We start from the raw sequence: 24782 nt of genomic DNA, 5'->3' as shown, positions 1-24782 counted from the left end.
AGTCAGGACCATCACTTGTCTTTCGTTAATCACTCGCCCATTTAGTCAAACAGCAGTGTGTCCAAAAACGTGTAAAAGAAATGGGATAAAAGCTTAATGGATAATCTTAAAGGTTTAAGTTATATCATTCATTCATTCATTTTTAGCATAAGAAACCTAAAAGATTACCCTGAGGAAAGGATCACTTCTAACTTCAAAAGCTGTTATAGCTCTTGGAAGGACAACGCTTTTCAGGCTTTCTTGCTCAAAACTCAGTTTAGAGTGCCGTTTTGAGGATTACTCAGTTCTTTGTAATGTTAGAACTAACAGATTAGTTATAAAATATATATCACTCAATCTGGAATGCACTAATTAGCCACAATATTAAAAAAACAGACAGGTGAAGGGAATATTTTGTCCATAGTGCAGTGATCTTCCTTCAGGTCCTCACATATATCTAGCTATTACTTTGACATGGACTAACCACTGGCAGCAACCTCCCTCAGCAGGAAAATGTAACCTGATGGCTTAAGAATCACAACAAGGAGTCCATCAACCTAGCCTCCAAGCTCTCTAGATCCCAATCTTGGTGACCATCAAAAATGCACTAAAGCAAGTCCAATCCACAGCGCCCCATCTCATAACCTAAAGTCCCCAAACAGCACAGTGCACCCCAGACTTGTCATGTCCTTGCCCTGACTTGTCAGAGCTGTTTTTACAGAATAAAAGTGACACACACAATATTAAGCAGGTGGTTTTAATGTTGTGAAAAATTGCAAATTTTCTACTGTTTCATGCACAAATCAAATTCCAGAGTTCATAGAAAGCCCCCTGGCACTCTGTTATGATAATTATAATCATCTTTTCTCTATCTCTTCTTTTGTTGTAGAAAGTGAAGAGTTTGGACCTGTTTTTATCCAGGAGCCAGATGATGTTATTTTTCCTTTGGATTCTGATGAAAAGAAAGTGGTGATGCACTGTGAGGCACGGGGGAATCCACCACCCACATACAGGTGTGGCATTTGTTTGTCTGTGTGCTAATTGAAATTTCAGCTTTAACTCTAAATTAGCTGGTCATTCATCACAAATATAACAAAAACCTTATTCCTTTTATGTTTTTCAGTTGGTACATCAATGGGACGCAGGTAGATTCAGAGGCAGATTACCGTTACACATTCATCGACGGAAACTTAATTATTTCCAATGCAAGTGAGATCACTGACTATGGAAAGTACCAGTGCAAAGCAGAGAACAGCATTGGGATTGTCCTCAGTCGAGATGCTTTATTACAGTTTGCATGTGAGTATGATTTTTCTGCTTTATTACACCAACTTTCTACCTAGTAAAGTTCAGATAACAGCACTGTAAGTCAGTATTTATTAAAACAAATGGAAAGTGCATTTCATTTTTGTCAGACTAAGAACTTTTATGAAGCAAATACTTAGCTTTAAGCCCTTTTGTCTCTCTGAGTCAAAATAGCCCTGTTTGGTTCTAGGGATAAATAAACACTATGCTTTGTTTTGTTTTGTTGCTGAATATAGTTCCCACAAGCTCCATCTGATACTGCTAAAGGGGTATATGCACTCGAGTGCAAGTGTTAAATGAGACCAAACTGCACGTTTCTTCCCACAGTAGTCTGTTGGCCTTCCTCCAAAATATCAGAGGGTAAGGCAACAGCACACATGGAATGACCAGGGACACTATGCTTTAGTCAAAATGCATTGTTGGGGTGCTCTACAGTTTCCTCAGGGGCAATGACCATAATACTCTTACCAGTAGTTTACCGTTCTCAGTCACTGAGTTGTTGCTAGAAAGAAAGGTACACAGTCTCATCCAGTGTTATGGAGCTTTAGAGTTCCTACAGAATTACTTAAGAGGCATCACTAGATTGGCCTGAAGCTGTGTAGCAGGCAAAATGGATGAACTTCTCTATAAAAACACAGCATTTCTTGACGCCCAGAGAACCAAGTGCTTTCTTTACTTTTGGTTGCATTCATTCACAAAGTCTCATATATATCAATATGATCCAAGTGAATAAAAATCAAAAGAGGACCAGTCCTAATTTAAGTGTAAGGCAGATTGCTTGGCAGGCTGGAATGCCCAGATGGTAAAGCACAGGCTTCAAAAAAGTTGTGCCTGTTTGTGAGGAACGCAAGATGTACTTCAACATGTACCCTCATCTGTGTTCTCAAAGATATCCAGATCTTTTTCTCCTGCTTTTTAAACTTAAGGGTCATGTACAAATTTATGCTTGAGTTTTTTACTTCTAAAAAAATAAACTCGTCTACAACCAATTTATCAGGTTGCATTATCTATACCTAATATTAGCATTATTTTACTGTTATGCTGTTATTATCCCATTTAAGCACCTAGTGTATTTATTAGTCTAAGCCCAAAGCATAAATATGGTGAACATGGCAAAGAAGGTGTTTCCTTTGTGAACTCCCTTAGGTTTCACAGTGGAGGACCCTGATAGCTAATGCTGTTGACTATCTCAAAGTAGTTCTCATATCCGAGGCAATGGGTATCAAGAATAGATACATGTGAGTGAAAATTTAAAAGGTAAACATGAACCTTCATCCTCTATAGTCAGGGAATCCAGTGTCTATGTTATACTACTGTGGGTATTTTGCTGGCGTTCTCATGGTCCACTCGGTTCCACTTGGAGGAACTGGTGATTTTAAGTGAATACAAAGTTGAACAAAGTTTCAGTTGGAACTGAAACTTTGTTCAACTAATTACCATACTTCCCATACTAAGACACTCTGTTAATTCATTTAGGTTTTTCCCCCTTTTAGGGTATTTGTTTTTACTTAGAAGGTGGTTAAATAGTGTGCTTCTGAAGTTTTAGGCCTTACACAACAACTTCAGACAGCATTGAATGACAGCAAATGTCTGTCATCCCCAGTAAGATTAAGTAGAGTACCAAATAAAACTGTAGAGTCCACCATTGTTTCGATAAATTTAAACTGTCTTGGCCTGTCACTGTATCAACCATCATATTTAAAGAGGCAGATTTGTTGTTTTTCAGTATTATGTGTTAAATACTCAGTTTTCTGTTTAGCAATGGCCTCTTTATGTATAACCTTTTTTAGTTTTGTGTAAATACTTTTTAAGTTTCATTTCTATTGATCTAAAATCAGTAAAGATGCATTTCTTGGGCAACCTCCAGAGCATATGATTTGTTTTGAAGCAAATAAGGGTTTGTGAGATTTGCAAATCATTCCTTTTTTTATTCACACAGCATTCCAACTTTTTTTGGAACTGGGGTTGTGGATCATATTTTGGTCACTCTTTGTTTACTGTTACAGTTCTTCAAGTGTGTACATTTTGCTTTAGTAATCATCTTAAAAAGCATGTGGGTTGAGCAGATAGTGAAGTTAGGGATATGTTGTGTTGATTGGCAGGTGTGTCAGGTGAGATGATGGCCAACTGTCACACATCAACTTCATCCAAACCACCTTTCCACAAAATTGGATTTTCTAGTTTCAATAACAGGCAGGTCAGCTAGCATCATGTTGTTACAGACAAGACAGGAAGTAATGTGGAATGAGTCACCACACAGGGACTACACTGAGTACAAGGTATATCACTGGAATTCACTTATAATTGGGATATAAAATTATATATATATATATATATATATATATATATATATATATATATAGGAGACGAGAGATTCAGCAGATTGTTTGCACTGAATAAATGGCTTATATCAGCATGTACTGACCACTCAGTGCATTTTATCAACAACTTTAATATTTTTTGGGAACGCAGGCATCTGTTTAAAGCAAATGGATTTAATTTTAACAAGTCAGGGGTGAAACTGTTCACCTCCAACTTGTTCTATTCCATACGTCATCCATCTGTGCTTGGTGCCAAGGCTGAGATAAACGAGGAGTTATCTCATAAAGAGGAACAAACAGTACTCCAAGAACAAACAAAGCCCAGCAGAAACCTTAAGGAGGAGCTCCATCTGCCCCCACCCGGGAAGAGCCTCAGAAAGGAGAGACATCTGAGGCAAGAAGAGGGGTCCCTATTTGCCTCCAACTCTCTCAACAACACCAACGACCAGGACCAGGGACCACGACCTTCCCCAGTCCCCCAAACCCCTGACAGGCCATCACCCTCCTCCCCCTCCCTTTCTCCCTCCTCCCCACACCTGAAATTCACTGAGGAGATGATGGAGCGGGTCAATGCTGGGCTCAGATCTACCCCCCGGCCCAATCCCTTTTTGTCCCCCATAAACCCCCCACCAGAGCAGCCAAAGGTTCGCCATCGAGCCCCGCCCTCAACAGAGCAATCAAAGTTACACTGCGCAGCCTCGCCCCCCTTAGTTCCTCCTTACCACCTTCATGCTCTGTCTCCGCAGTCTGATGTGTGATGTGTGGAGGGTCCGGGCTGCGAGGATTATGACAGTGGTGACTTTTCCCAGGAGAAGCTGGGACCCTGTTTATTAGAAGGTTTTAAAATTTCTGTACTTTTAGGTGACAGAAGGAGACGTGTGGCCTGGTCAAAACACAGAGAGCTGCACTCTAAAAGATCTTTAAATATAGTAAACATACCTTGTGTGCCACAGACTCCTCCCAAACACGAGGGGGAAAATAATACCTCTAAAACACTTAAGTTGGCTTTATTAAACGTTAGATCTTTAGCTGGGAAAACATTTTTAATTAATGATTTAATCACTGAGCACAACCTTGATTTTATGTTTTTAACTGAAACTTGGTTGGACCAAAGTAACAGTGGAGCTGTTCTCATCGAGACGACCCCTCCTAACTACAGTTTTATCAGTGAGGCCAGGGTGAGCAGGAGAGGAGGAGGGGTTGCCGTCTTATTTAATGAATCATTTCAATGTAAGCAGCTATCTCCTGGAAGTTTTCAGTCTTTTGAATATGTGGCGTTACAGCTGAAGGCCCCATCCAAAGTTGTGTTTCTTAATGTTTACAGGCCTCCCAAATACTGCACAGACTTTTTTAATGACCTCAGTGAACTGCTGTCTGTGATCTGTGTTGATTTCGACTGTGTAATTATTGTTGGGGATTTTAACATCCATGTGGACAACCCTCAGGACAAAGGGACTAAAGACCTGAGTAACACTCTGGGCAACTTTGGGCTGACTCAGCATGTAACAGAGGCCACACATAATAGAGCACACACTCTTGACCTACTGATCTCCAAGGGCCTGAGCATTTCAAAGGTTACTGTGTCTGATGTGGGCCTGTCTGATCATTACTGTGTTTTCTTTGAAAGTAAAATCTCAGCCCACACAAATATATCAACAGCAGTGATCACAAAACGGTGTATAACTGAACACAGTAGTGAGATCTTTAACCAGGTCTTCCCATTAACACCTGACCTGTTCAGAGGTTCAGTCAATGAGCTCGTCAATAGCTTCAATGCTAAAATGTTAAATGTAATGGACACTATTGCTCCCATTAAGGTGAAGGTTATCTCTGGAAGGAAAAAGTCTCCATGGAGAAACTCCACACTGGTGAAAAATGAAAAAAGAGAGTGTAGGAAAGCTGAGCGCAGATGGAGAAAAACAAACCTCCAGGTTCATTATGACATCTATAAAGAGAAACTTCACAATTATAATTTACAACTGAGGAGTGCAAGGAGGTCCTACTTCTCTGACATCATCACCAAAAACAGTCATAATGCTCGGGTCTTATTTTCTACAGTTGACAGGCTAACAAACCCTCCTGTGTCAGTGGCAGCTGAACTTCATTCGACCATGGCCTGCAATGACTTTGCCAAATTCTTCACAGAAAAAATCCAAAAGATTAGACAAGCAATTGGTACATCAACAGCAGATCCAGGATATGTACTGTGTCCACCAAAAAACTGTTTAAACACCATCAAACAGTTTCACCCTATTAACAGCAAAGACCTGGAGGACATCTTAGGCCAACTGAACTCCTCCTCTTGTTGTTTAGATGTCCTGCCAACAAGTTTTTTCAAAAAGGTCTCAAAGACTTTGGAGTCAGACCTGTTACAGATCGTAAACTTTTCTTTAATATCAGGTGTGTTTCCAGAACCACTAAAAACTGCTGTAATAAAACCTATACTGAAAAAGGACAATCTTGACAAGACACAAATGAATAACTACAGGCCGATCTCAAACCTCCCATTTTTAAGTAAGATCATTGAAAAAGCAGTTTCTCAACAGCTCAATTACTTCTTAACACAGAATAACTGCTATGATGCCTTCCAGTCAGGTTTTAGACAGAACCACAGCACTGAAACCGCTCTGACCAAAGTGTTTAATGACATATGTCTGAATACAGACAGTGGAAAAATGTCAGTCTTTGTTTTACTGGATCTCAGTGCAGCATTTGATACAGTTGACCACAACATATTACTCAAACGACTGGAGAGCTGGGCAGGTCTTTCAGGAACTGTACTAAACTGGTTCAAAACATACTTAGAAAACAGGAAATACTTTGTATCAATAGGTAACTTCACATCTGAGCAGACAAGTATCACATGTGGAGTTCCCCAAGGTTCCATCTTGGGACCCCTTCTGTTTAACATTTACATGCTCCCACTGGCACAGATTATAAAGAACAACAAAATAAACTATCATAGCTACGCAGATGACACACAAATATATATCACAATGTCACCAGGAGACCGAGGCCCTGTACAGGCTCTTGGTAAATGCATTGAGGAAATTAATGACTGGTTGTGCCACAATTTTCTCCAGCTAAACAAAAACAAAACTGAAGTAATAGTCTTTGGTGCCAAAGAAAAACGATTACAGGTCACCAGAGAACTTCAATCTATACACCTAAAAACCACAAACCAGGCGAAAAATTTGGGTGTAGTGATGGATGCAGACCTAAACTTAGAAAAACACATTAAGACAATAACAAAATCAGCTTACTATCACCTCAAGAATATTTCAAGGATAAAAGATCTGATGTCTCAACAGGACCTGGAAAAACTAGTCCATGCATTCATCTTTAGCAGGCTTGATTACTGTAACAGCATCTTTACAGGTCTACCTAAAAAATCAGTCAGACAACTACAGCTCATTCAGAACTCTGCTGCTAGAGTCCTCACTAAGACCAAAAAAGTGGACCACATCAGTCCAGCTCTGAGGTCTTTACACTGGCTGCCTGTCCATCAGAGGATAGACTTTAAAGTTCTGATGCTGGTCTATAAAGCTCTGAATGGTTTAGGACCAAAATACATCAGTGACCTCCTGACCCAGTATGAACCTTCCAGATCCCTCAAGTCATCTGGATCCGGTTTTTTATCAGTTCCCAGAGTCAGAACCAGACACGGAGAAGCTGCATTCAGCTTTTATGCTCCATATATCTGGAACAAACTCCCAGAAAGCCTCAGATCAGCTGAAACACTCAGTTTATTTAAATCCAGGTTGAAGACTCACCTATTCTCAGCTGCTTTTGAATAAAGCACCAAATCCACACTTTTAAGCTTAAATTTCAAAACTTACATTTTAACTACTGACTTTATCTACTGTTCTGATTTTATCTACTGTTCTGATTTTATCTACTGTTTTGATTTTTGATTTTAAATACTGTTTTGTTTGTTTGTTTGTTTGTTTGTTTGTTTGTTTGTTTGTTTGCTTGCTTGCTTGCTTGCTTGTCTTAATCAATTTTAAATCATGCTTTTTATTTGTTTTTGCTTTTAATGTCTCTGTAAAGCACTTTGAATCACCTTGTTGTTGAATTGTGCTATATAAATAAACTTGCCTTGCCTTGCCTTGCCTATATATATATATATAAAATTCAATGAGTTTTATTCAACAAATTTTTTCTCTAATCACATAATTTTCATGCAACAGTTCCCTTGAAAGGTGTTGCTGATATAAAGAACACACTGCAGGTACTGCTGTTTGATACAATCCTTACACATAGTTCATTATGCTAAACTGTTATACCTGAGAGCAGTAAAAAAAAATATGTATGCACAGAAAACAAAATATTTCTCAAGAGTGGTACCGATAAATTCATATGTTTTGTTATGATGTGATTAAAAAAAATAAGCTCTAATAAGAGAAATTTTCTAAAAAATTTCAAAGATTGTGTACTATGTTTAACAGCTGCCTTGTTGTTTCCTTAATAATGATATTTAACATGGGATTTGTGTGACTGAAGCTGCCTTTGCTAAACCATAAGCAGAAATAGTAGTCCAATCATTTCTTCTCTTCACTAGATTCATTCCAGGGTTTTTTCTACCATATAAAATAACACATCTGTGTGACTTTTTCTTTTGCTTCGTGCAGTACAAATATTCAGCAGCGTGAATGTGCAGTAGGCTACATTTCTTTAAAGTGCAACCCTTCAAAAGGCTAGCCACAGAAACAAAGAAAGGTGCCCTGCAGCACACATTTAAATGCAGAACCTTCCTTCGCTCTTTCAGCATATCAAATGGTGGGTATTTATCACTCAGCATGAAGCTCAACTTTTCCTTCCCTTTTCATGTTAGCACTGCACATTTTTATGCAGTAGCACAGTGGTTGATTGCTTTACCTGGTTCAGATTCATATGGGTACTTCTTTTCCATGTAAACTGAATGTTTTAACGGAGTAATTGATGCTTTATTGAACTAGAAATCAGTGTTCAAGCTATGTGACTTCTGGAATGCATTACACGCATATTAAACAGCATATAGAAACCTGGCTTCTTATAACTTTGACTTTAGATTGAAACATGATTACCCCAGTTAGATTGTAGAATTTCAAGCACAGCGCTGTAAATACTAAAGTTCTGCACTTGGTCTGAAAGGTGCACCTGCTTCAAACTTCTATATAGTACCTACAGCAGGTTGAGTTTGATTCACGCCTACTTAAAATACTAAAGGTTAATGGGCTTGATATTGTTTTGCACAAAAACTTAATAACTACTATCAGAGAACATCTTGAAAGCCTCATCATAATATCATCATAATAAACATTCACAGCCCTTGTGTGTGTGTCAGTTCACCTAAATGGTTTGCTACTTTATATGACTCAGGAAACTTTTGTTCTCTATTTCACACATTACACTAATCTATGAATTGTAATGGATAGTGAGTCAGATGAGCTATTACACCCTTAACATCCTGGTTATGTTATATAATAGTAATAATAATAATAGTAATAATAATTAATATTATTATTCATTTACATTTATTTTAAATAAATACTTTTTTACACTTATTGGGCTGAATCAATTTGAGTAGGCTCAGATTAACTTTATGGGGTCAGTGTCCCTCATTCATGGTGGTGGCTCTATGTTCCATCCATCCATCCATCTTCTTCCGCTTTATCCGGGGCCGGGTCGCGGGGGCAGCAGCCTAAGCAGAGAAGCCCAGACCTCCCTCTCCCCAGCCACCTCCTCCAGCTTATCTGGGGGAACACCAAGGCGTTCCCAGGCCAGCCGAGAGATATAATCTCTCCAGCGTGTCCTGGGTCTGCCCCGGGGCCTCCTCCCGGTGGGACATGCCCGGAACACCTCATCCAGGAGGCGCCCAGGAGGCATCCTTGTCAGATGCCCGAACCACCTCAGCTGGCTCCTTCCGATGTGGAGGAGCAGTGGCTCTACTCTGAGCCCCTCCCAGATGGCTGAACCTCTCACCCTATCTCTAAGGGAGAGGCCAGCCACCCTTCGCAGGAAGCTCATTTCCGCCGCTTGTATCCGCGATCTCGTTCTTTCGGTCACTACCCACAGCTCGTGACCATAGGTGAGGGTAGGGACGTAGATCGACCGGTAAATTGAGAGCTTCGCTTTTACACTCAGCTCTCTCTTCACCACGACGGATCGGTGCAGCGTCTGCATCACTGCGGCCGCAGCACCAATCCGTCTGTCAATCTCCGGCTCCCTTCTCCCATCACTCGCGAACAAGACCCCGAGATATTTGAACTCCTCCACTTGGGGCAGGAACTCATCCCCGACCCGGAGTGGGCACTCCACCCTTTTCCGGCTGAGAACCATGGTCCCAGATTTGGAGGTGCTGATCCTCATTCCCGCTGCTTCACACTCGGCTGCGAACCGTTCCAGTGCGAGCTGGAGGCGATCACCAGATGAAGCCAACAGAACTACATCATCCGCGAAAAGCAGAGATGAGATTCTGAGGCCACCGAAGTAAAGGCCTCCGCCACTTGGCTGCACTTAGAAATCCTGTCCATAAAAATTATGAACAGAATCGGTGACAAAGGGCAGCCCTGGCGGAGCCCATCACCCACCGGGAACGAGTCCGACTTATTGCTGGCAATGCAAACCAAGCTCTTGCAACGGTTGTATAGGGATCGAATGGCCTGTAGCAATGGGCCAGACACCCCATACTCCCGCAGCACCTCCCACAGGACACCCCGAGGGACACGGTCGAATGCCTTCTCCAAGTCCACAAAACACATGTAGACTGGTTGGGCAAACTCCCATGGGCCCTCAAGTATCCTTGAGAGGATAAAAAGCTGGTCCAGCTTTGGACCAAAAGCTATGTTAATCCACTTTATTCATTTATCTCGCTATAGATTGCGGCCATACTGATCACAGCCCTGCTTCACTGAGTCATGAGAGAGTAAAGAGTGGACAAGGCAGAGTGCATGGGGAAAGGTTGAGTCAAGGCTCTATATAGTCTATACACTGGTCATGTACTCTGTTCGAAAGATGTTTCAGTAGGATGCTTTTTTTCTCTTTGTTTTGAAATTCTGAGCTACTGAACTCACACTTGGGCTGCTTTTCAGCCGTGACTTTGAAGGCAGCAGGCAGAAAGGAGGCCTCTGATCTTTCTCCCTGAAGAGTTCTTCTCTCCCTCTCTCTCTCTTTGCAGACGTGAGGCTGGCCGAGGCTCAGGTATCAAGTCACTCCAAGCTGTACAGTAGTAATGAAATTAACAGGATGCTTTAAATTGGGCACTGGAAGAGCCACACACACACACCACACTCTGAGATGTTCTGCATTATCAGATGTAATGCTCATTGATTGAATTCATACTGACCTTGAAACAACGGATTTACATTAAGCACCTGTTCCTTTGCTTGCTGCAGATTTCATCACTGACTTGGATTTTAAACATTTATATGGATATATGTTGACTTGTAATTTTTCTGGAAGCTTTAATGGCCATGCTGTTTTTTACATTATTGAAAAAGTCATTAATATTAACTCGGGTACATAGCTGTAGCTTGTAAAAGGATGTTATAGGGGTTTCATTTAAAGCATTTTCTTCTGGTTTCATACCATATTTAATGACTGAAGCACCCACTTGGTCTTAATTTGTCCTGTATGTTAAGTGATCATTCTGTCTATATAGCTCTTTGCACTTGTTAATCAAGTAGTGCTTCAGATTTATAGTATGTAAGTGCTTACCTGATATCCCCCTTGTGTTCCTTCTTCCTGTAAAATGTTGAATTTCCTGTGTGCCTGGAGTCGTTTCCCAGGAATTGTCTACCTTTACCGTGTGTTTCAGACACACATCATAGCAAGTGTAGTCCCTTAAAGTAAATATACTGTATTACATACTAAATTGTTACTAAATTGTTATAGAAGTTTTATAAAACAACAAGATAGAAATACATAAGGTCTGGAATATCATTCATTATTGACAAAATTAGGCAAGCTGCCCAAGAAGACTCTTCTTTTCACAACATGTAGCCTGACAGAATTTATTAAAGGGAGGGAATATCCACTGAAACGCTCATATCCACATCTGGTTGCTGCCAACTCCCGCAGCCATGTTGTAGGTCTGTAATTACTGTGGCTGTACTCGTGTCTGTGTTATTTACTCACCAATTACTCACTCAGTCATTTCATATTTTATCCTATTTTATCACTAGATAAAAAATCAATGTAGCTTCCTCATTGTCTGCTTACTAATTAAAGACATTGATCAAAGATAATGCATGAGTTATGTTGGAATAAAAAAGGGAAAAGAGGTAGAACAAAGCTACGCTGATAACAGAAGACAGGGTGGTGACAGCTGCGGGTGAATCAATAGGGAGCGCAGAGACAATCATTTCCATCCGTGCTCTGGTGGCATGCTGTTTCCAAATGGGCCAAGGTGTTATGACAGAGTATCTCTAGGATAGCTGTCCAAGACAATTAAAACAGGAAAAAATGGCAAGACAGCTAAGGATGGGAATCAGAAATTGGTTCCGGTTCAGGACCTGTTCCAGTCTATCGGAATTGTATCCCTCCTGCTTTTTCCTTTTATCAGTGCTGGCATGTTTTCTGACATGGGCGCTTTGCACAACAGTGACATCAAAGTCATAACTGTGAAGCATGTGCAAATGTGCAAATGTTTTTCTTTTTCTTCTTTTAACAAATTTTATTTAGGCCCAGAGAAAATAAAACAGTTGCATTAATTCTAAAACCCCAAGAAAAAAAAATACAGGAATCAATAAGTAGTTGGTGAATCATCCGAATTGTAAGTAGGTACTGGCAGTATTATCTGTAAACATCATAGATATACCTATCTCTAAAGACAACAACAGTGAAAAACAATGAAATGTGGACAAGCCAATTGTCCCCATCTAACACTGAATTGAATGTAAAATGTGACTGGAATCAATTTTAGATAAAAGATCAATCACAGTTGTTTGTAAAAGACATTAGACATTAAGACAAGCTATCTTCAGTCATTGGGATTCCAGGATTTTTAATTTTGTGTGTTGTTGTTCCAAGATTGCTAACTGTCAGGAGCTGATAAACTGTCCATTTAGTGCTGGATCTGTCTCTTTCTAGGCACAGGAAATGGTGGGCATAGCAAATTGATTGGTGGTGTGGACTGAGTGCTTGCTAATCCGAGTTGTGTGGCAGGTCCTTCTATTGGGTGTTTAAATGAAAAAGTGCCGTATACCCAATGTTTTTTCTTTTGTTTTGTTTTTTTTTCTTAATCTTTCAATGTGGTCACTACCTGAACTATCCTTTAGTTATTTCACCAAAAAACAGTTCAGTAATCCAGTGAGGGGGGGTTTTTTCAGTTTTTAAAGACACTGACTATGCTGTGTATATACAGTCAGGTCCATAAATATTGGGACATCGACACAATTCTAACATTTTTGGCTCTATACACAACCACAATGGATTCCAAATGAAACGAACAAGACATGCTTTAACTGCAGACTGCCAGCTTTTATTTGAGGGTATTTACATCCAAATCAGGTGAACAGTATAGGAATTATGACAGTTTGTATATGTGCCTCCCACTTCTTAAGGGACCAAAAGTAATGGGACAATTGGCTTCTCAGCTGTTCCATGGCCAGGTGTGTGTTATTCCCTCATTACCCCAATTACAATGAACAAATAAAAGGTCCAGAGTTCATTTCAAGTGTGCTGTTTGCTTTTTGAACCTGTTGCTGTCAACTGCCAGGATGAGATCCAAAGAGCTGTCACTACCAGTGAAGCAAGCCATCATTAGGCTGAAAAAAACAAAACAAACCCATCAGAGAGATTGCAAAAACATCAGGCGTGGCCAAAACAACTGTTTAGAACATTCCCAAAAAGAAGGAACGCACTGGTGAGCTCAGCAACACCAAAAAACTAGGAAGACCACGGGACACAACTGTGGTGGATGACCAAAGAATCCTTTCCCTGGTGAAGAAAACACCCTTCACAACAGTTGGCCAGATCAAGAACACTCTCTAGGAGGCAGGTGTATGTGCGTCAGAGTCAACAATCAAGAGAAGACTCCACCAGTGTGAATACAGAGGGTTCACCACAAGATGTAAACCTTTGGTGAGCCCCAAAAACAGGCAGGCCAGATTAGAGTTTGCCAAACGACATCTGAAAAAGCCATCGCAGTTCTGGAACAACATCCTATGGACAGATGAGACCAACATCAACTTGTACCAGAGTGATGGGAAGAGAAGAGTATGGAGAAGGAAAGGAACTGCTCATGATCCTAAGCATACCACCTCATCAGTGAAGAATTGTGGTGGAAGTGTCATGGCGTGGGCATGTATGGCTGCCAGTGGAACTGGTTCTCTTGTATTTATTGATGATGTGACTGCTGACAAAAGCAGCACAATGAATTCTGAAGTGTTTCGTGCAATATTATCTGCTCATATTCAGACAAATGCTTCAAAACTCATTGGACGGCGCTTCACAGTGCAGGTGGACAACGACCCAAAGCATACTGCAAAAGCAACCAAAGAGTTTTTGAAGGGAAAGAAGTGGACTGTTTTGCAATGGCCAAGTCAATCACCTGACCTGAATCCGATTAAGCATGTATTTCACTTGCTGAAGACAAAACTGAAGGGAAAATGCCCCAAGAACAAGCAGGAACTGAAGACTGTTGCAGTAGAGGCCTGGCAGAGCATCACCAGGGATGAAACCCGGCGTCTGGTGATGTCTATGTGTTCCAGACTTCAGGCTGTGATTGACTGTAAAGGATTTGCAACCAAGTATTAAAAAATGAATGTTTGATTTATGGTTCTTATTCTGTCCCATTACTTTTGGTCCCTCAAGAAGTGGGAGGCACATTTGCAAACTGTTTTAATTCCTACACCGTTCACCTGATTTGGATGTAAATACCCTCAAATAAAAGCTGACACTCTGCAGTTAAAGCATGTCTTGTTCGTTTCATTTGGAATCCATTGTGGTGGTGTATAGAGCCAAAAATGTTAGAATTGTGTCGATGTCCCAATATTTATGGACCTGACTGTATAAACATGATTTGGACCACAATTTTCATTAAATGTGCCACAAAGTCGGTTTCACAAGTCACTCTGAGGCATAATTGTAAAGACTATGGAATGAAGGCCATGAAGACCTAATCACCTGCCCCAGGTTAGAGGTCTGTCACTTGATCTCCACACTTTGCCATTGCTTCAGCTAAAAGTTAGCAGGCATCATTATGCTCCAAAAAGCTACAATTCTGAAATGAAACATCCATTGTTCTACTCATGAACAGTAAAAACAAGGTCAAAAAAACACACTTGGACACATAACTCTATAATTGTAAAGTTCCATGTAATTTAAATTAGAACTTATTGAAAAAGTATAATAGAAAAGAAAATGCAACTTTCTGGTTTTTACTGGCTTTTAACATTTTCCTGTTGTTGTTTTTTACCACTGTAGTGGTTCAAAGTACATAGTTTCAAAAGAAATACATAATAATAATAAGCTGTCTGTTTGTTCTTTGTCTCTCACTGAGTACAGTGTGTTTTTGTAGAGGTACTATCACTCGGGGAGAACAAAAGCTTTATTGTTACCTCACCAAATCAAAATTACTTTCCTCATCAAATGATGAAGTCAAAGGCTATCTGCAGAAATAATGATGGTTCTGTATAAATTCATTATATCTTACTGTATTTGTTTTTATTTGCACTGAAAGCTTTTGTTTCCATGCTGTTCTAGATCTTGGTGCTTTCAGTACAAAGGCCCGGGGTGGGGTTTCTGTGCGTGAAGGCCAAGGTGTGGTACTCATGTGTACCCCTCCTCCCCATTCACCAGGTAAGAGTTTAGTTTTTCAATCACAGGCAGAAGAAGAAATTCATTTTTTGCTTTTATTACCATTCCAGTGTGAGTTATTGCTCCCACTGTTTATTTTTATTTTATGAATTGTATTTTGATTATTTATATTTCATGGCTGTTCACTGTCCTGTCTATCCATCCATCCATGCTGTTCATATTAGTGTCCCAAGTTACAGTGACCAAAGAGCCAGAACTCCAATTATGAAAGATTAAATTTACTGGATCATTACAACTAGAAAGAAATGTTACACGGCCAATTATTTCACACAGCCACCATCTTTAATGCCATATATTTAATATCCCTCTCTATAGTCGTCCTTAAATATAAGCTCTTATGAGGTTTTCTGTTTGCATCAGCTCTGTCATTCTCCTGCACTGCACCCATGGGAACGTTTGCCAAGTGCTCTTCAGCACCCATACACATTTCTGGATGCCATTTTGCATCTCATGGTAGCAACCAGAGAGTCGGTGACAAATTAGCTGGTTTAAAAGAGATGCAGTCAATAATTAATGTTGCATAATGACTGACAGATGAAAGTGTAGTACAGAGTTTTCTCAACCTTAAACTTTTTCATCAGTCATAGTGCAGATGTTGCCCTTGCTCAAGGAGTATGTGTGAATATGAATTTTTCACGGGGAATTTGAAAATCAACCCCTCATACATACATGCATTTAATTTTTTGACCAAGGTCTCTTCTTGAATGGTTGGAACTCTGATTGGCATGTGATTGAAATCAAACACTGGCGATGATGTTAGCATGATGACAGCATAATGGAAATAGTGATTTTCTGTCTTTTGAAATTTGTTGCAGTCTTACTACTATAAACTGTAAAATTGACCCAGGTTTCATAATGACATACTATAAGTCCCCTGTGTTGAATTGCTTGCATTATATTCATTATACGGGCCAAGTGGATCAATACAGAATATATTACATACAATCACTCAGCCGTTAAATGCGTAATTCAGGGCAACTGCATTAGATTTAAAATTTATTAGTCTAATAGAAAATCAGCATTTAAACAGTAAATAAGAAAATCCATTGAAAATTAAATCTACAAAATACATTTGTGCTACACAGAATAATTGAAGGACCTTAGCTTGTTGATTAAGAAATTTCTGGTTTCCTGTACCTGTTCCTTGTATATATGTGGTTAAATGATACAGTAAGATACAAACTGCTTGTCAGGGAACAAGCTTGGATATTGTTGTCTTGATTTCTATTTTATAAACTTACCTTCCCTCAACTAAAACTATAAACCTAAGCATCTAAGGCTACGTTCACACTGCAGGTCTTAATGCTCAATTCCGATTTTTTGATCAAATCCGATTTTTTTGTCTGCTTGTTCACACTACAAATAAAATGTGACAGCAAACGCTCTCCAGTGTGAACGCTCAAAGCGGCCCGCATGCGCAACGCACACAACGCGCTCTGTTTAGACCCAGAGCAAACAATATTGTTTGACTGATGGCCCTTAATATAAAGACTTCGGACTTTACGTTTCCCAATTTTTGCTTTAAGTTATTTTGTTATTTACATAATAATGTAGATAACCTAATAATTATCCTTATTGCTGTTTTAGAGGAGCGGTGCTTCAAAGGATAGTTGCAGATTTCGGTCAGAATCTGCAGATTATACAGTACAAATAAAATGTTCAAGTTTCTCCAACGTTGTCTTCCCAACAGTTTCACTAACATCTACACTGGATGGCCAGGAAGCGTCCGCGATGTCTTCTCCGGGGCTGATAATTGGCGTCTGTCTCGTGTCAGTGACGTAAAAGACGGATTTAATGCGACATGACCGTTCAAACAGCAGTCGCTTTCTAAAACATCGGATATGTATCGGATTCAGTACCACATACGAAAGTGACCCAGGTCGGATTTGAAAATATCGGATTTGTGCCGTTCACACTGTCATACCATGATCGGATATGGGTCGCATAGGGTCAAAAAAATCGGTCTTGATGCGCTTTCGCCTGCAGTGTGAACGTAGCCTAAGCTTTTACAGCATTGCTGTGTAGGTCTGGCTGCATTTATCCACAAAAAGCATTTCTGCACTGATCATACTTCAGGCCAAAAATTAATAGTACTTGATCTCCCCTTTATGTTGTGATATTAACTTTTAGGTTTAAAAAGGATATGAGAGGCCAGTCTCAACATGTTGTTGAGCCTTTATTTTGATGCTTATTTTTTCATATTTACAGATTATACTCAAAAACACAATACAGGTAAGATTATAATTTATTTCTTTGGCATTGCTTACATGAAATGAAAAATGATCTCAAAAAACTTTGATTAGATGCCTCATCCATAGAATATCCTACTGTGATGAATGCTTTGGTGTGTCACAGTTCAAATTCATATTGAAGAGGGAGTGCTAAAAAATGTTTGGGCTAAAATGGCTGTGGGAGGATTCAAAGACATTAAAATGCCACTTATTTTGCAAAGGCCTTGTGAGTAAAAATAGCTATGAGTCACTGAGATATGAAAAGTTGATCATCTTCCGTTTGATGGTTTTGATAAGTTTCTGTGTGTTTTGGGTAAATGCTGCGTATAAAGAATATAAAGAGTGTAATGAAACTCAGGCGTCTTTGACAATGCTAATTGTCTAGAACAAGGTCTGTTATCTTTTATATCAGCAATGATATTCTGTGTTAAGTTATTCTTTTTAGTTTTATAGGGTCCTGTTTGACTTGTGGACCAGAATCTGGAATATCACTATTTTACCTATTCTTCCCTCTTCAGGAAAGAACAGCAACATATAATGCTAACTTTGGACATTAATCTGTTAAAATACAGTATTTAGGCGTCCACTAACACTGAGCTTAAATTGAGTGTTGAATTTAGTCATAAGATCTGTGCACTAATAATGTTGCATCTTTAAAACATCAGTTTACCAAGAGCACAACAAGCTTATCCTTTCTTTGTGTGTTTCTTTCATGGATTATGGATCCAGATCAAAGAGTTGTAGCACAAAAAGTTCAATGTTCAATGGAATGCAATGTTCCATAGATTGAATTTAATTGTGTTTCACACTTTAATACTGATCTTAGCTATGTATAAATGTGTAACACATGGAAATATGTCACAATTTAGCACTGTATTTACCATATTCATCTATCCATTTATCCATACATTAAACTGTCACTTCTGTCACATTCATAAGGTACAAATGGCTAAAATACAATACATCTCTCCTACCAAGTACTTTATTTCATGGGTCAGGTATTTATATCTTCTACTCTTACTGCATTTTGTTTGAAATTTAAACAAGATTGTGATCCATCTTCATCAATAATCATTCAGAATTGTTTGCTATAAAAGCCAGCTAAATCGGTTTTTAATGACTCTGAATACATTCATAAGCACGTTCATACACATGACCAAGCTTATTGGAATCACTCTGTCCTGGAATAATACCCTATCATATGCTAGTTTTACCTTTCTGATAATCACCGGTTAATTAGATTAACCTCCCTGCAAATAACAGGGTCTTTAAAGTCTTCTTCTCTGAACTTTAAGCACCTTAATATTATTTTTCTAGATTAATTTAGTCTGTGATAATCAATTGGCTTTGTTGCTGTAAAAAATCCATACTCATGACTCCTTTAAATCATCACTGTTTCAGTGTTAAGCATTAAGCAGTAATGCAAAATGCATCTAGTACAGTACTTTAGACCATTTCATAACCAGTGTATTTGTAGTGTATAAATGTTATATTTCAGTACATTGCAATAGTTTATTTGTTAAAGAGGTTAAGAAGACCTTTTTGGGTACTCTTACACAGATAAAGAGCTGATCAAAATTCATACATGTAAAGGTTTTTTTCCTAATGTGTACAGTATCTGTCTTCACTTGCTTTTCAGAGATTATCTACAGCTGGGTGTTTAATGAATTCCCCTCGTTTGTCGCCGAGGACAGTCGACGCTTCATTTCCCAGGACACGGGAAACCTCTATATTTCGAAGGTGCAGCCCTCTGATGTAGGAAGTTACATCTGCCTGGTGAAAAACACAGTGACAAATGCAAGAGTTCTGAGTCCCCCAACACCTCTGACACTGAAAACCGACGGTGAGTGTTTTTTTGGGTACATAATTTTAAAGTTCGATGTTTGTTTGACAGTAACAGAATGCTAAAACTACATTTTATATTCTGCGTGTGTACAATATTGTGTAAAAATGCATTTGGAGGAAAATTTCAGATCAGATAGGTTAATAAAGTCGGGCGTTCTTCTGCTTTCCACTGAGCCTCATGTTTGTAGAGGGCGTTTTGAATTCCATACACACCATAAATAGATAGTGAGCAATGCTTTAACATTAGTGCGGGGAGCCTTCTTAGCTCACAATGTGCTCTGGTGAAACTGGCCATCGGGGAAATCATTTTCCTGCATAAAATTAACTGAATCAATGGCCCTTGCTGTGGATGGGAATTTGCTCTTTTATACTAGCCTCTCAGGAGCCATGGTGTGGAGCTGTTTGTTGGATACAGGTGTGGATTTCACCTACAGGCTTTTTTACTTCCGACTACACAGAGAAACGTCCATCACTTCACACAGGTGCCTGTCATTGTCAAGGTTTCAAAGAGCCACTGAGATTACATCCCCAGTGAATCTGTGAAATGGCCTCTGTGCCTTAGAAACAGGTTTGTTCCAAATGTTACAACGCAAATTTACCTCTTTACAATTACATGCCTTCCAGCAAGATTCTTGCTCTGTATTTGCATAACCTTGTGTGAAGTGGCCCTCTGAGACATACAAAACACTTTGCACATAACAGTGCTAAATTGGTTTGTGTCTCTGTAACTGAGCTGCAAAATGTAGTCAGAAGGGCATATGGTCAGTCGGCTATTAACATTTTAATATTTTTCATGGTTGGATAAAGAAACAGAAGATTAGTTGTTGCTGTGTTTTTTTCAAATAGTGAATGAAGGAAGGGAAATCAGTTCTGCACCAACCGTGTCCTGTTTGGTAATGACACATGGGTTGAAGAACAGCATCCTCACCTGCAACACAACATGGCCAAATCTAATCACTACACCTGTAGGTCCATTACGCCAAAGAACGTCTTGGCATCTCTTGCTCAAATCTCATGATGCTTAGCAGCCTCTTATGTTGTGAATTTGGGTGTAAAATTCTGAAAATTACATTGGCGCACCTCACAGCAGTTGCCCAAATGTTGCCGTGCTGTTTCCGCCCTTCAGTCATTGGAGTCTGACCAATTAGACACTGCAATCTGTGCCTCAGTAAAAATGAGTGATTATTACACAGCAGACAGTTCAAGCTGGATCTGTGCGTGGCTCACCACTGTCAGCTCCAGCCCTCACTCTCTTAATCAAAACAAGCATCTGGGTTCCATTATACCCAGCTGGAGGCCATTGATCGTCAGATCACAATCCACCTTGAGCAGAACGGGGCTAAACACTAAACTCCAGACTAATGCACCTTTTAAAAACAGTTCATCTCAGAAACACCTTCTCTTTGATTTTCTGCTTTAGTGAATTCAGAAGCAATTGCACAGTGTTGCCCTAGATAGCATTATTTTGCTGTGGTTCTGGATGTGAACCAGTGTAAAGCACGTACAGTGTATACTTACATAGCTGTTTTGTTGCTTTTGCTTTCCCTCTAACATCCTTCTTTTGTTTAACGTATAGATATATTGTTTCCATTAAATACAACACAAACCTCAAAGCAGTTTTACATTAATCAGCTTTGCTTTAGTGGCCTATCGTGTTTACTTTAGGTATGCATGCTTTAAGCTGTCACATAATTGCCTTTATTGATACTTGTTATCAGTGTTGGGCAAGTTACTTTAAAAAAGTAATTCAATTATAGTTACTAGTTACTTCTTCAAAAAAGTAACTGAGTTAGTAACTGAGTTACAATATCCTAAAAGTAATTAATTACTTGAAAAGTAACTATTGCGTTACTTTAAAAAAAACGTTTAACCCTCTGGGGTCCAGGGTATAACTGGCTATTTTAACTACTTTTGATTTTCCCTCCACATTTCACCTTTAAAAACTATTTACTTTGCCTTGTTTGGTATCATCCTTTTCAGCACAACCTCACGTGTCTGAATTTACAGTCATGTTTTCATTTTGACATACTGTATTAATACAATTGATCTAAAATCAGACAAAAACCATAAAATCAGAGTAGAAAAAGTTATATTTTTTACTGTAACAACCACAAACATCTTTAATGAATCATATTTCATAACTTTAAATGCAACTATAAATTGTCAATTTTAAAATCCTATGCACAAGATTACTTTTACCCTTTTTTTAAATAACCATTTCAAACTATTTACAGAACAATCAGCTGTTCTGCATTCAGTAAGATGCCACACAAATTATTTGTGCCACTCCAAATATTTCTGTCCACTATAAAGGAGAACATCACAGCCTGATACCTGCAGGTCTGACAGCAGCAGGTGTATCACTCCCGTTTCTACCTGGAGACAGCAGTCACCTTGTTGTTCTGACACACAACACAAAACTATCCACAACACTACACACTAACTACACAAGACAACACATTTTTTTTTTTTGTTTTGCTCATAAGCAGAGTGCTTGCTAGTGCTGTCCTTAGACAGTAAACGTGACGAAACTATTGAGGAAAAAACGCCGCGTATATATTGTTTACCATGACTCTGGTTTTACGTGGCCCATCAACATAATTTATAAACTGGTATATATCACCTTGTTGCTTTGTCTTTAAGTGGTCATGTGATTGGCTTACCACGGCTACTTTATTCTTCCTCAGTCAAACAGCAGCACTCGTGCGATTGTTTTGCCCCCTTAGCTCCAGGTGTTGTGCTAGACAGTGATCGTGATTTTCGCGTCCGCAGGAGCGCGCGCAGCTGCTTAAAGCTGTAGCGTCCAGATTACTTACGTAGTCAGCTACTTCCATGCAACTGATATAAGATGCGGTAAGCTGAACACAGCTTCAACCGTCTGTTTGTTGAAAAATAGTAACGGACCGCGTTTCCATGTTAGTAACTGTAACGGCGTTGTAACGATAGGAATAGTAATTAGTTAGATTACTCGTTACTGAAAAAAGTAACGCCGTTAGTAACGCCGTTACTTGTAACGCCGTTATTCCCATCACTGCTTGTTATGCATAAAAACATTACAAAGTAAATTGTCACTGATAGTAAACTGATTACAGCTTTAGAGGTTATGGATGCATGCTTTTATATTAACTCTGTAAGACCCAACCCATCACAAAATAGCCAGAAAATTCAGATTTTCTGGAAGTGAGATGTTTGTTAACCCTTATAACAAAATCCACAAAAGTTTTTTTTGCTATATGATGGTGTTTATGATATCGCATTTGATACATTGGGCGTTTTTGGCAACTTTTTGTTAACAACAATGTTAATTTTAGACCAAAAAAAGAGTTTTGTCCATAATATAATTATTAATCATGTTGATAAGATAGAGGTCTCAGAAACTCATGTATCAAATATGATACAAATGGCATTATAGGGATAAACAGTAGCTAAATCTGAGGTAATAAAGCAAAATTCAAGAAACTGGACTAAAAATTGCAGATATATTCATGTCTTATGGTTAGTGAAAAATAAGGAATTTATCCATCAATAAATCTCATGTAGCTGGGAGAGTACCTTATAACTACAGAAATGTAACCAAAATCTATGGTGTATTTTTATCGTTTATACAGATAAGTGCTGCAATTTTTATTTGGGCTTCGGCAGCACTGCTGTTATTAATGCCATAACATATTTTCTGTCTCACTACTGTGTCAATAATATCAATGAAAGCCAATGTTTGCAGGCAAATCTATGCATGGGCATGTTTTTCTCTGCTTCACTTTACTAAATTATTATTGAAGACCTCTGGTTCATAGATATATCGGATGTCAGAATGATTTTTTTGGCCAACATACTGTAGAGGCATAGTCAAAACAACTCCCTGTCCTTGAATGAATACACATTTGAAAAGGAAAGAAAATAATTGTCATTGTTCTTAAGAATAGCACATTGTATACGTCTATGTTCTTTTTGAAGTTTAAAAACATTTAATTTAAAGAGCGTTAAATGTGCTATTTTTAATGAAAACAAATATTAATAGAGTATTTGTATTTTTAAAATTAGATCAAATCAGTGAATAGTTATATTTATAGCAGTATAGTACATAATGTGTATATGCACAGATTAATTAATCAAGTGCATATGTAACCCGGGGTTGTCAGTTTATTATTTTATTTTATTTTCAATTAAAGTTTCAGAAGTTTTGATTTTGATCGGCATCATAAAACCTATCCGTTGCTGGGTCAGAGACCTAATAATACATTCTTTTAAATTTGTATTAACTTGGATTTTCGGTAAAAGTTAAAAGGCATTATACTTTGAAATTGGTTGGCAGAAGAATGAAATACAACGAGAAAATAATCAAATTTTCATGTGATTAATAAATGAAATTGGAACATAAAATATAATGCTACGCTGTAGGGTTGGTAATGTTTTAGCACACCGAGTCTACACATTAGTTCTTCCAATTCTATCAAGTCCAGCCACTGAGACTGAATATGATATTGAATATACTATGGCAAGAGCCAGTGAAATATTGCAAATTCATTATATGTGAAGGGCTGCTTTGGAGCCATAAATGTTGAGAATGAGATTGAAATTGAAAAGTTCTTTGGAACAAATATCATAAAACTCCTTTTCCATGCATAGTGGGCCACAATTCAATAACCCCACTCCCTTTCTTCATTCATTTTATCACATAAAAAATGTCAGGTGCATGTAGTAGAAGGTGTAATTATGGTTTCTCAAATGTCATGCGGGTCATTTGTTCTGGTGCTCATGTACTTTATAATGCATGTGGAGTCATGCTACACATGCTCTGATATGTTTTGATGTGTATTCAGGTTCAGCTGTGGATGTGTGATGTTCAAATGCAATGATTGTGCATTTAACATTACCGTATGTCACCGTTCTCTTCACGCTGCTGCTAAGCGGCTCTCTTTGTATGCCTGCAGACTTTCCTGTTGGTTGTTTATATATGTATACACTGTTAATCTCTGTGTGAAAAGTAGTCAGTATTGCCTTCACTGGCACAATATTTTGCAAATCGTTGCCAGAGTCAGAACAGAGTTTGGAGAAAGAGCTTTAAAGTATGTCACCCCCCTTTTTTTCCTGGAATCATTTACAGGACGACCTGAAATTGGCAGAATAGATTTTCTTTGAGGGGTTTTACATCATTTTTTAAGGATCAAAAAATTGGTTCTCTTGGTCAGTGTGAATGCTCCTGAGGATGCTTTTGTTCTCATACTATTGCATGTGAACTGGATGCTGTATTTGCTTGCTCGTTGCTTGTTGTGTGTCAGTTATATTTGCTAATTTATAT

At 38.8% G+C, this 24782-nt stretch overlaps 1 protein-coding gene across 4 annotated transcripts in view; it reads left to right on the top strand.

Annotated features, from left to right (window-relative positions):
- Nucleotides 1–24782, top strand: part of cntn5 (contactin 5) — a 117780-nt gene that overhangs the window by 58686 nt on the left and 34312 nt on the right. For 2 of the 4 annotated variants that reach the window (XM_063493590.1, XM_063493589.1), the window contains exons 4-8: nt 869–992; nt 1103–1278; nt 15294–15389; nt 17616–17639; nt 19278–19481. In XM_063493590.1, coding sequence (XP_063349660.1) covers nt 869–992; nt 1103–1278; nt 15294–15389; nt 17616–17639; nt 19278–19481 — 624 coding nt within the window. The remainder of the gene's footprint in view (nt 1–868; nt 993–1102; nt 1279–15293; nt 15390–17615; nt 17640–19277; nt 19482–24782) is intronic. The other 2 variants (XM_063493593.1, XM_063493592.1) reach the window with 1 other exon arrangement.

Source organism: Pelmatolapia mariae, linkage group LG14 (genome assembly GCF_036321145.2).
Source record: "Pelmatolapia mariae isolate MD_Pm_ZW linkage group LG14, Pm_UMD_F_2, whole genome shotgun sequence".
NCBI classification, from domain to species: Eukaryota; Metazoa; Chordata; class Actinopteri; order Cichliformes; family Cichlidae; genus Pelmatolapia; species Pelmatolapia mariae.
Note: the sequence above shows the minus strand (reverse complement) of the source record. Positions and strands in the feature narration are given on the sequence as shown.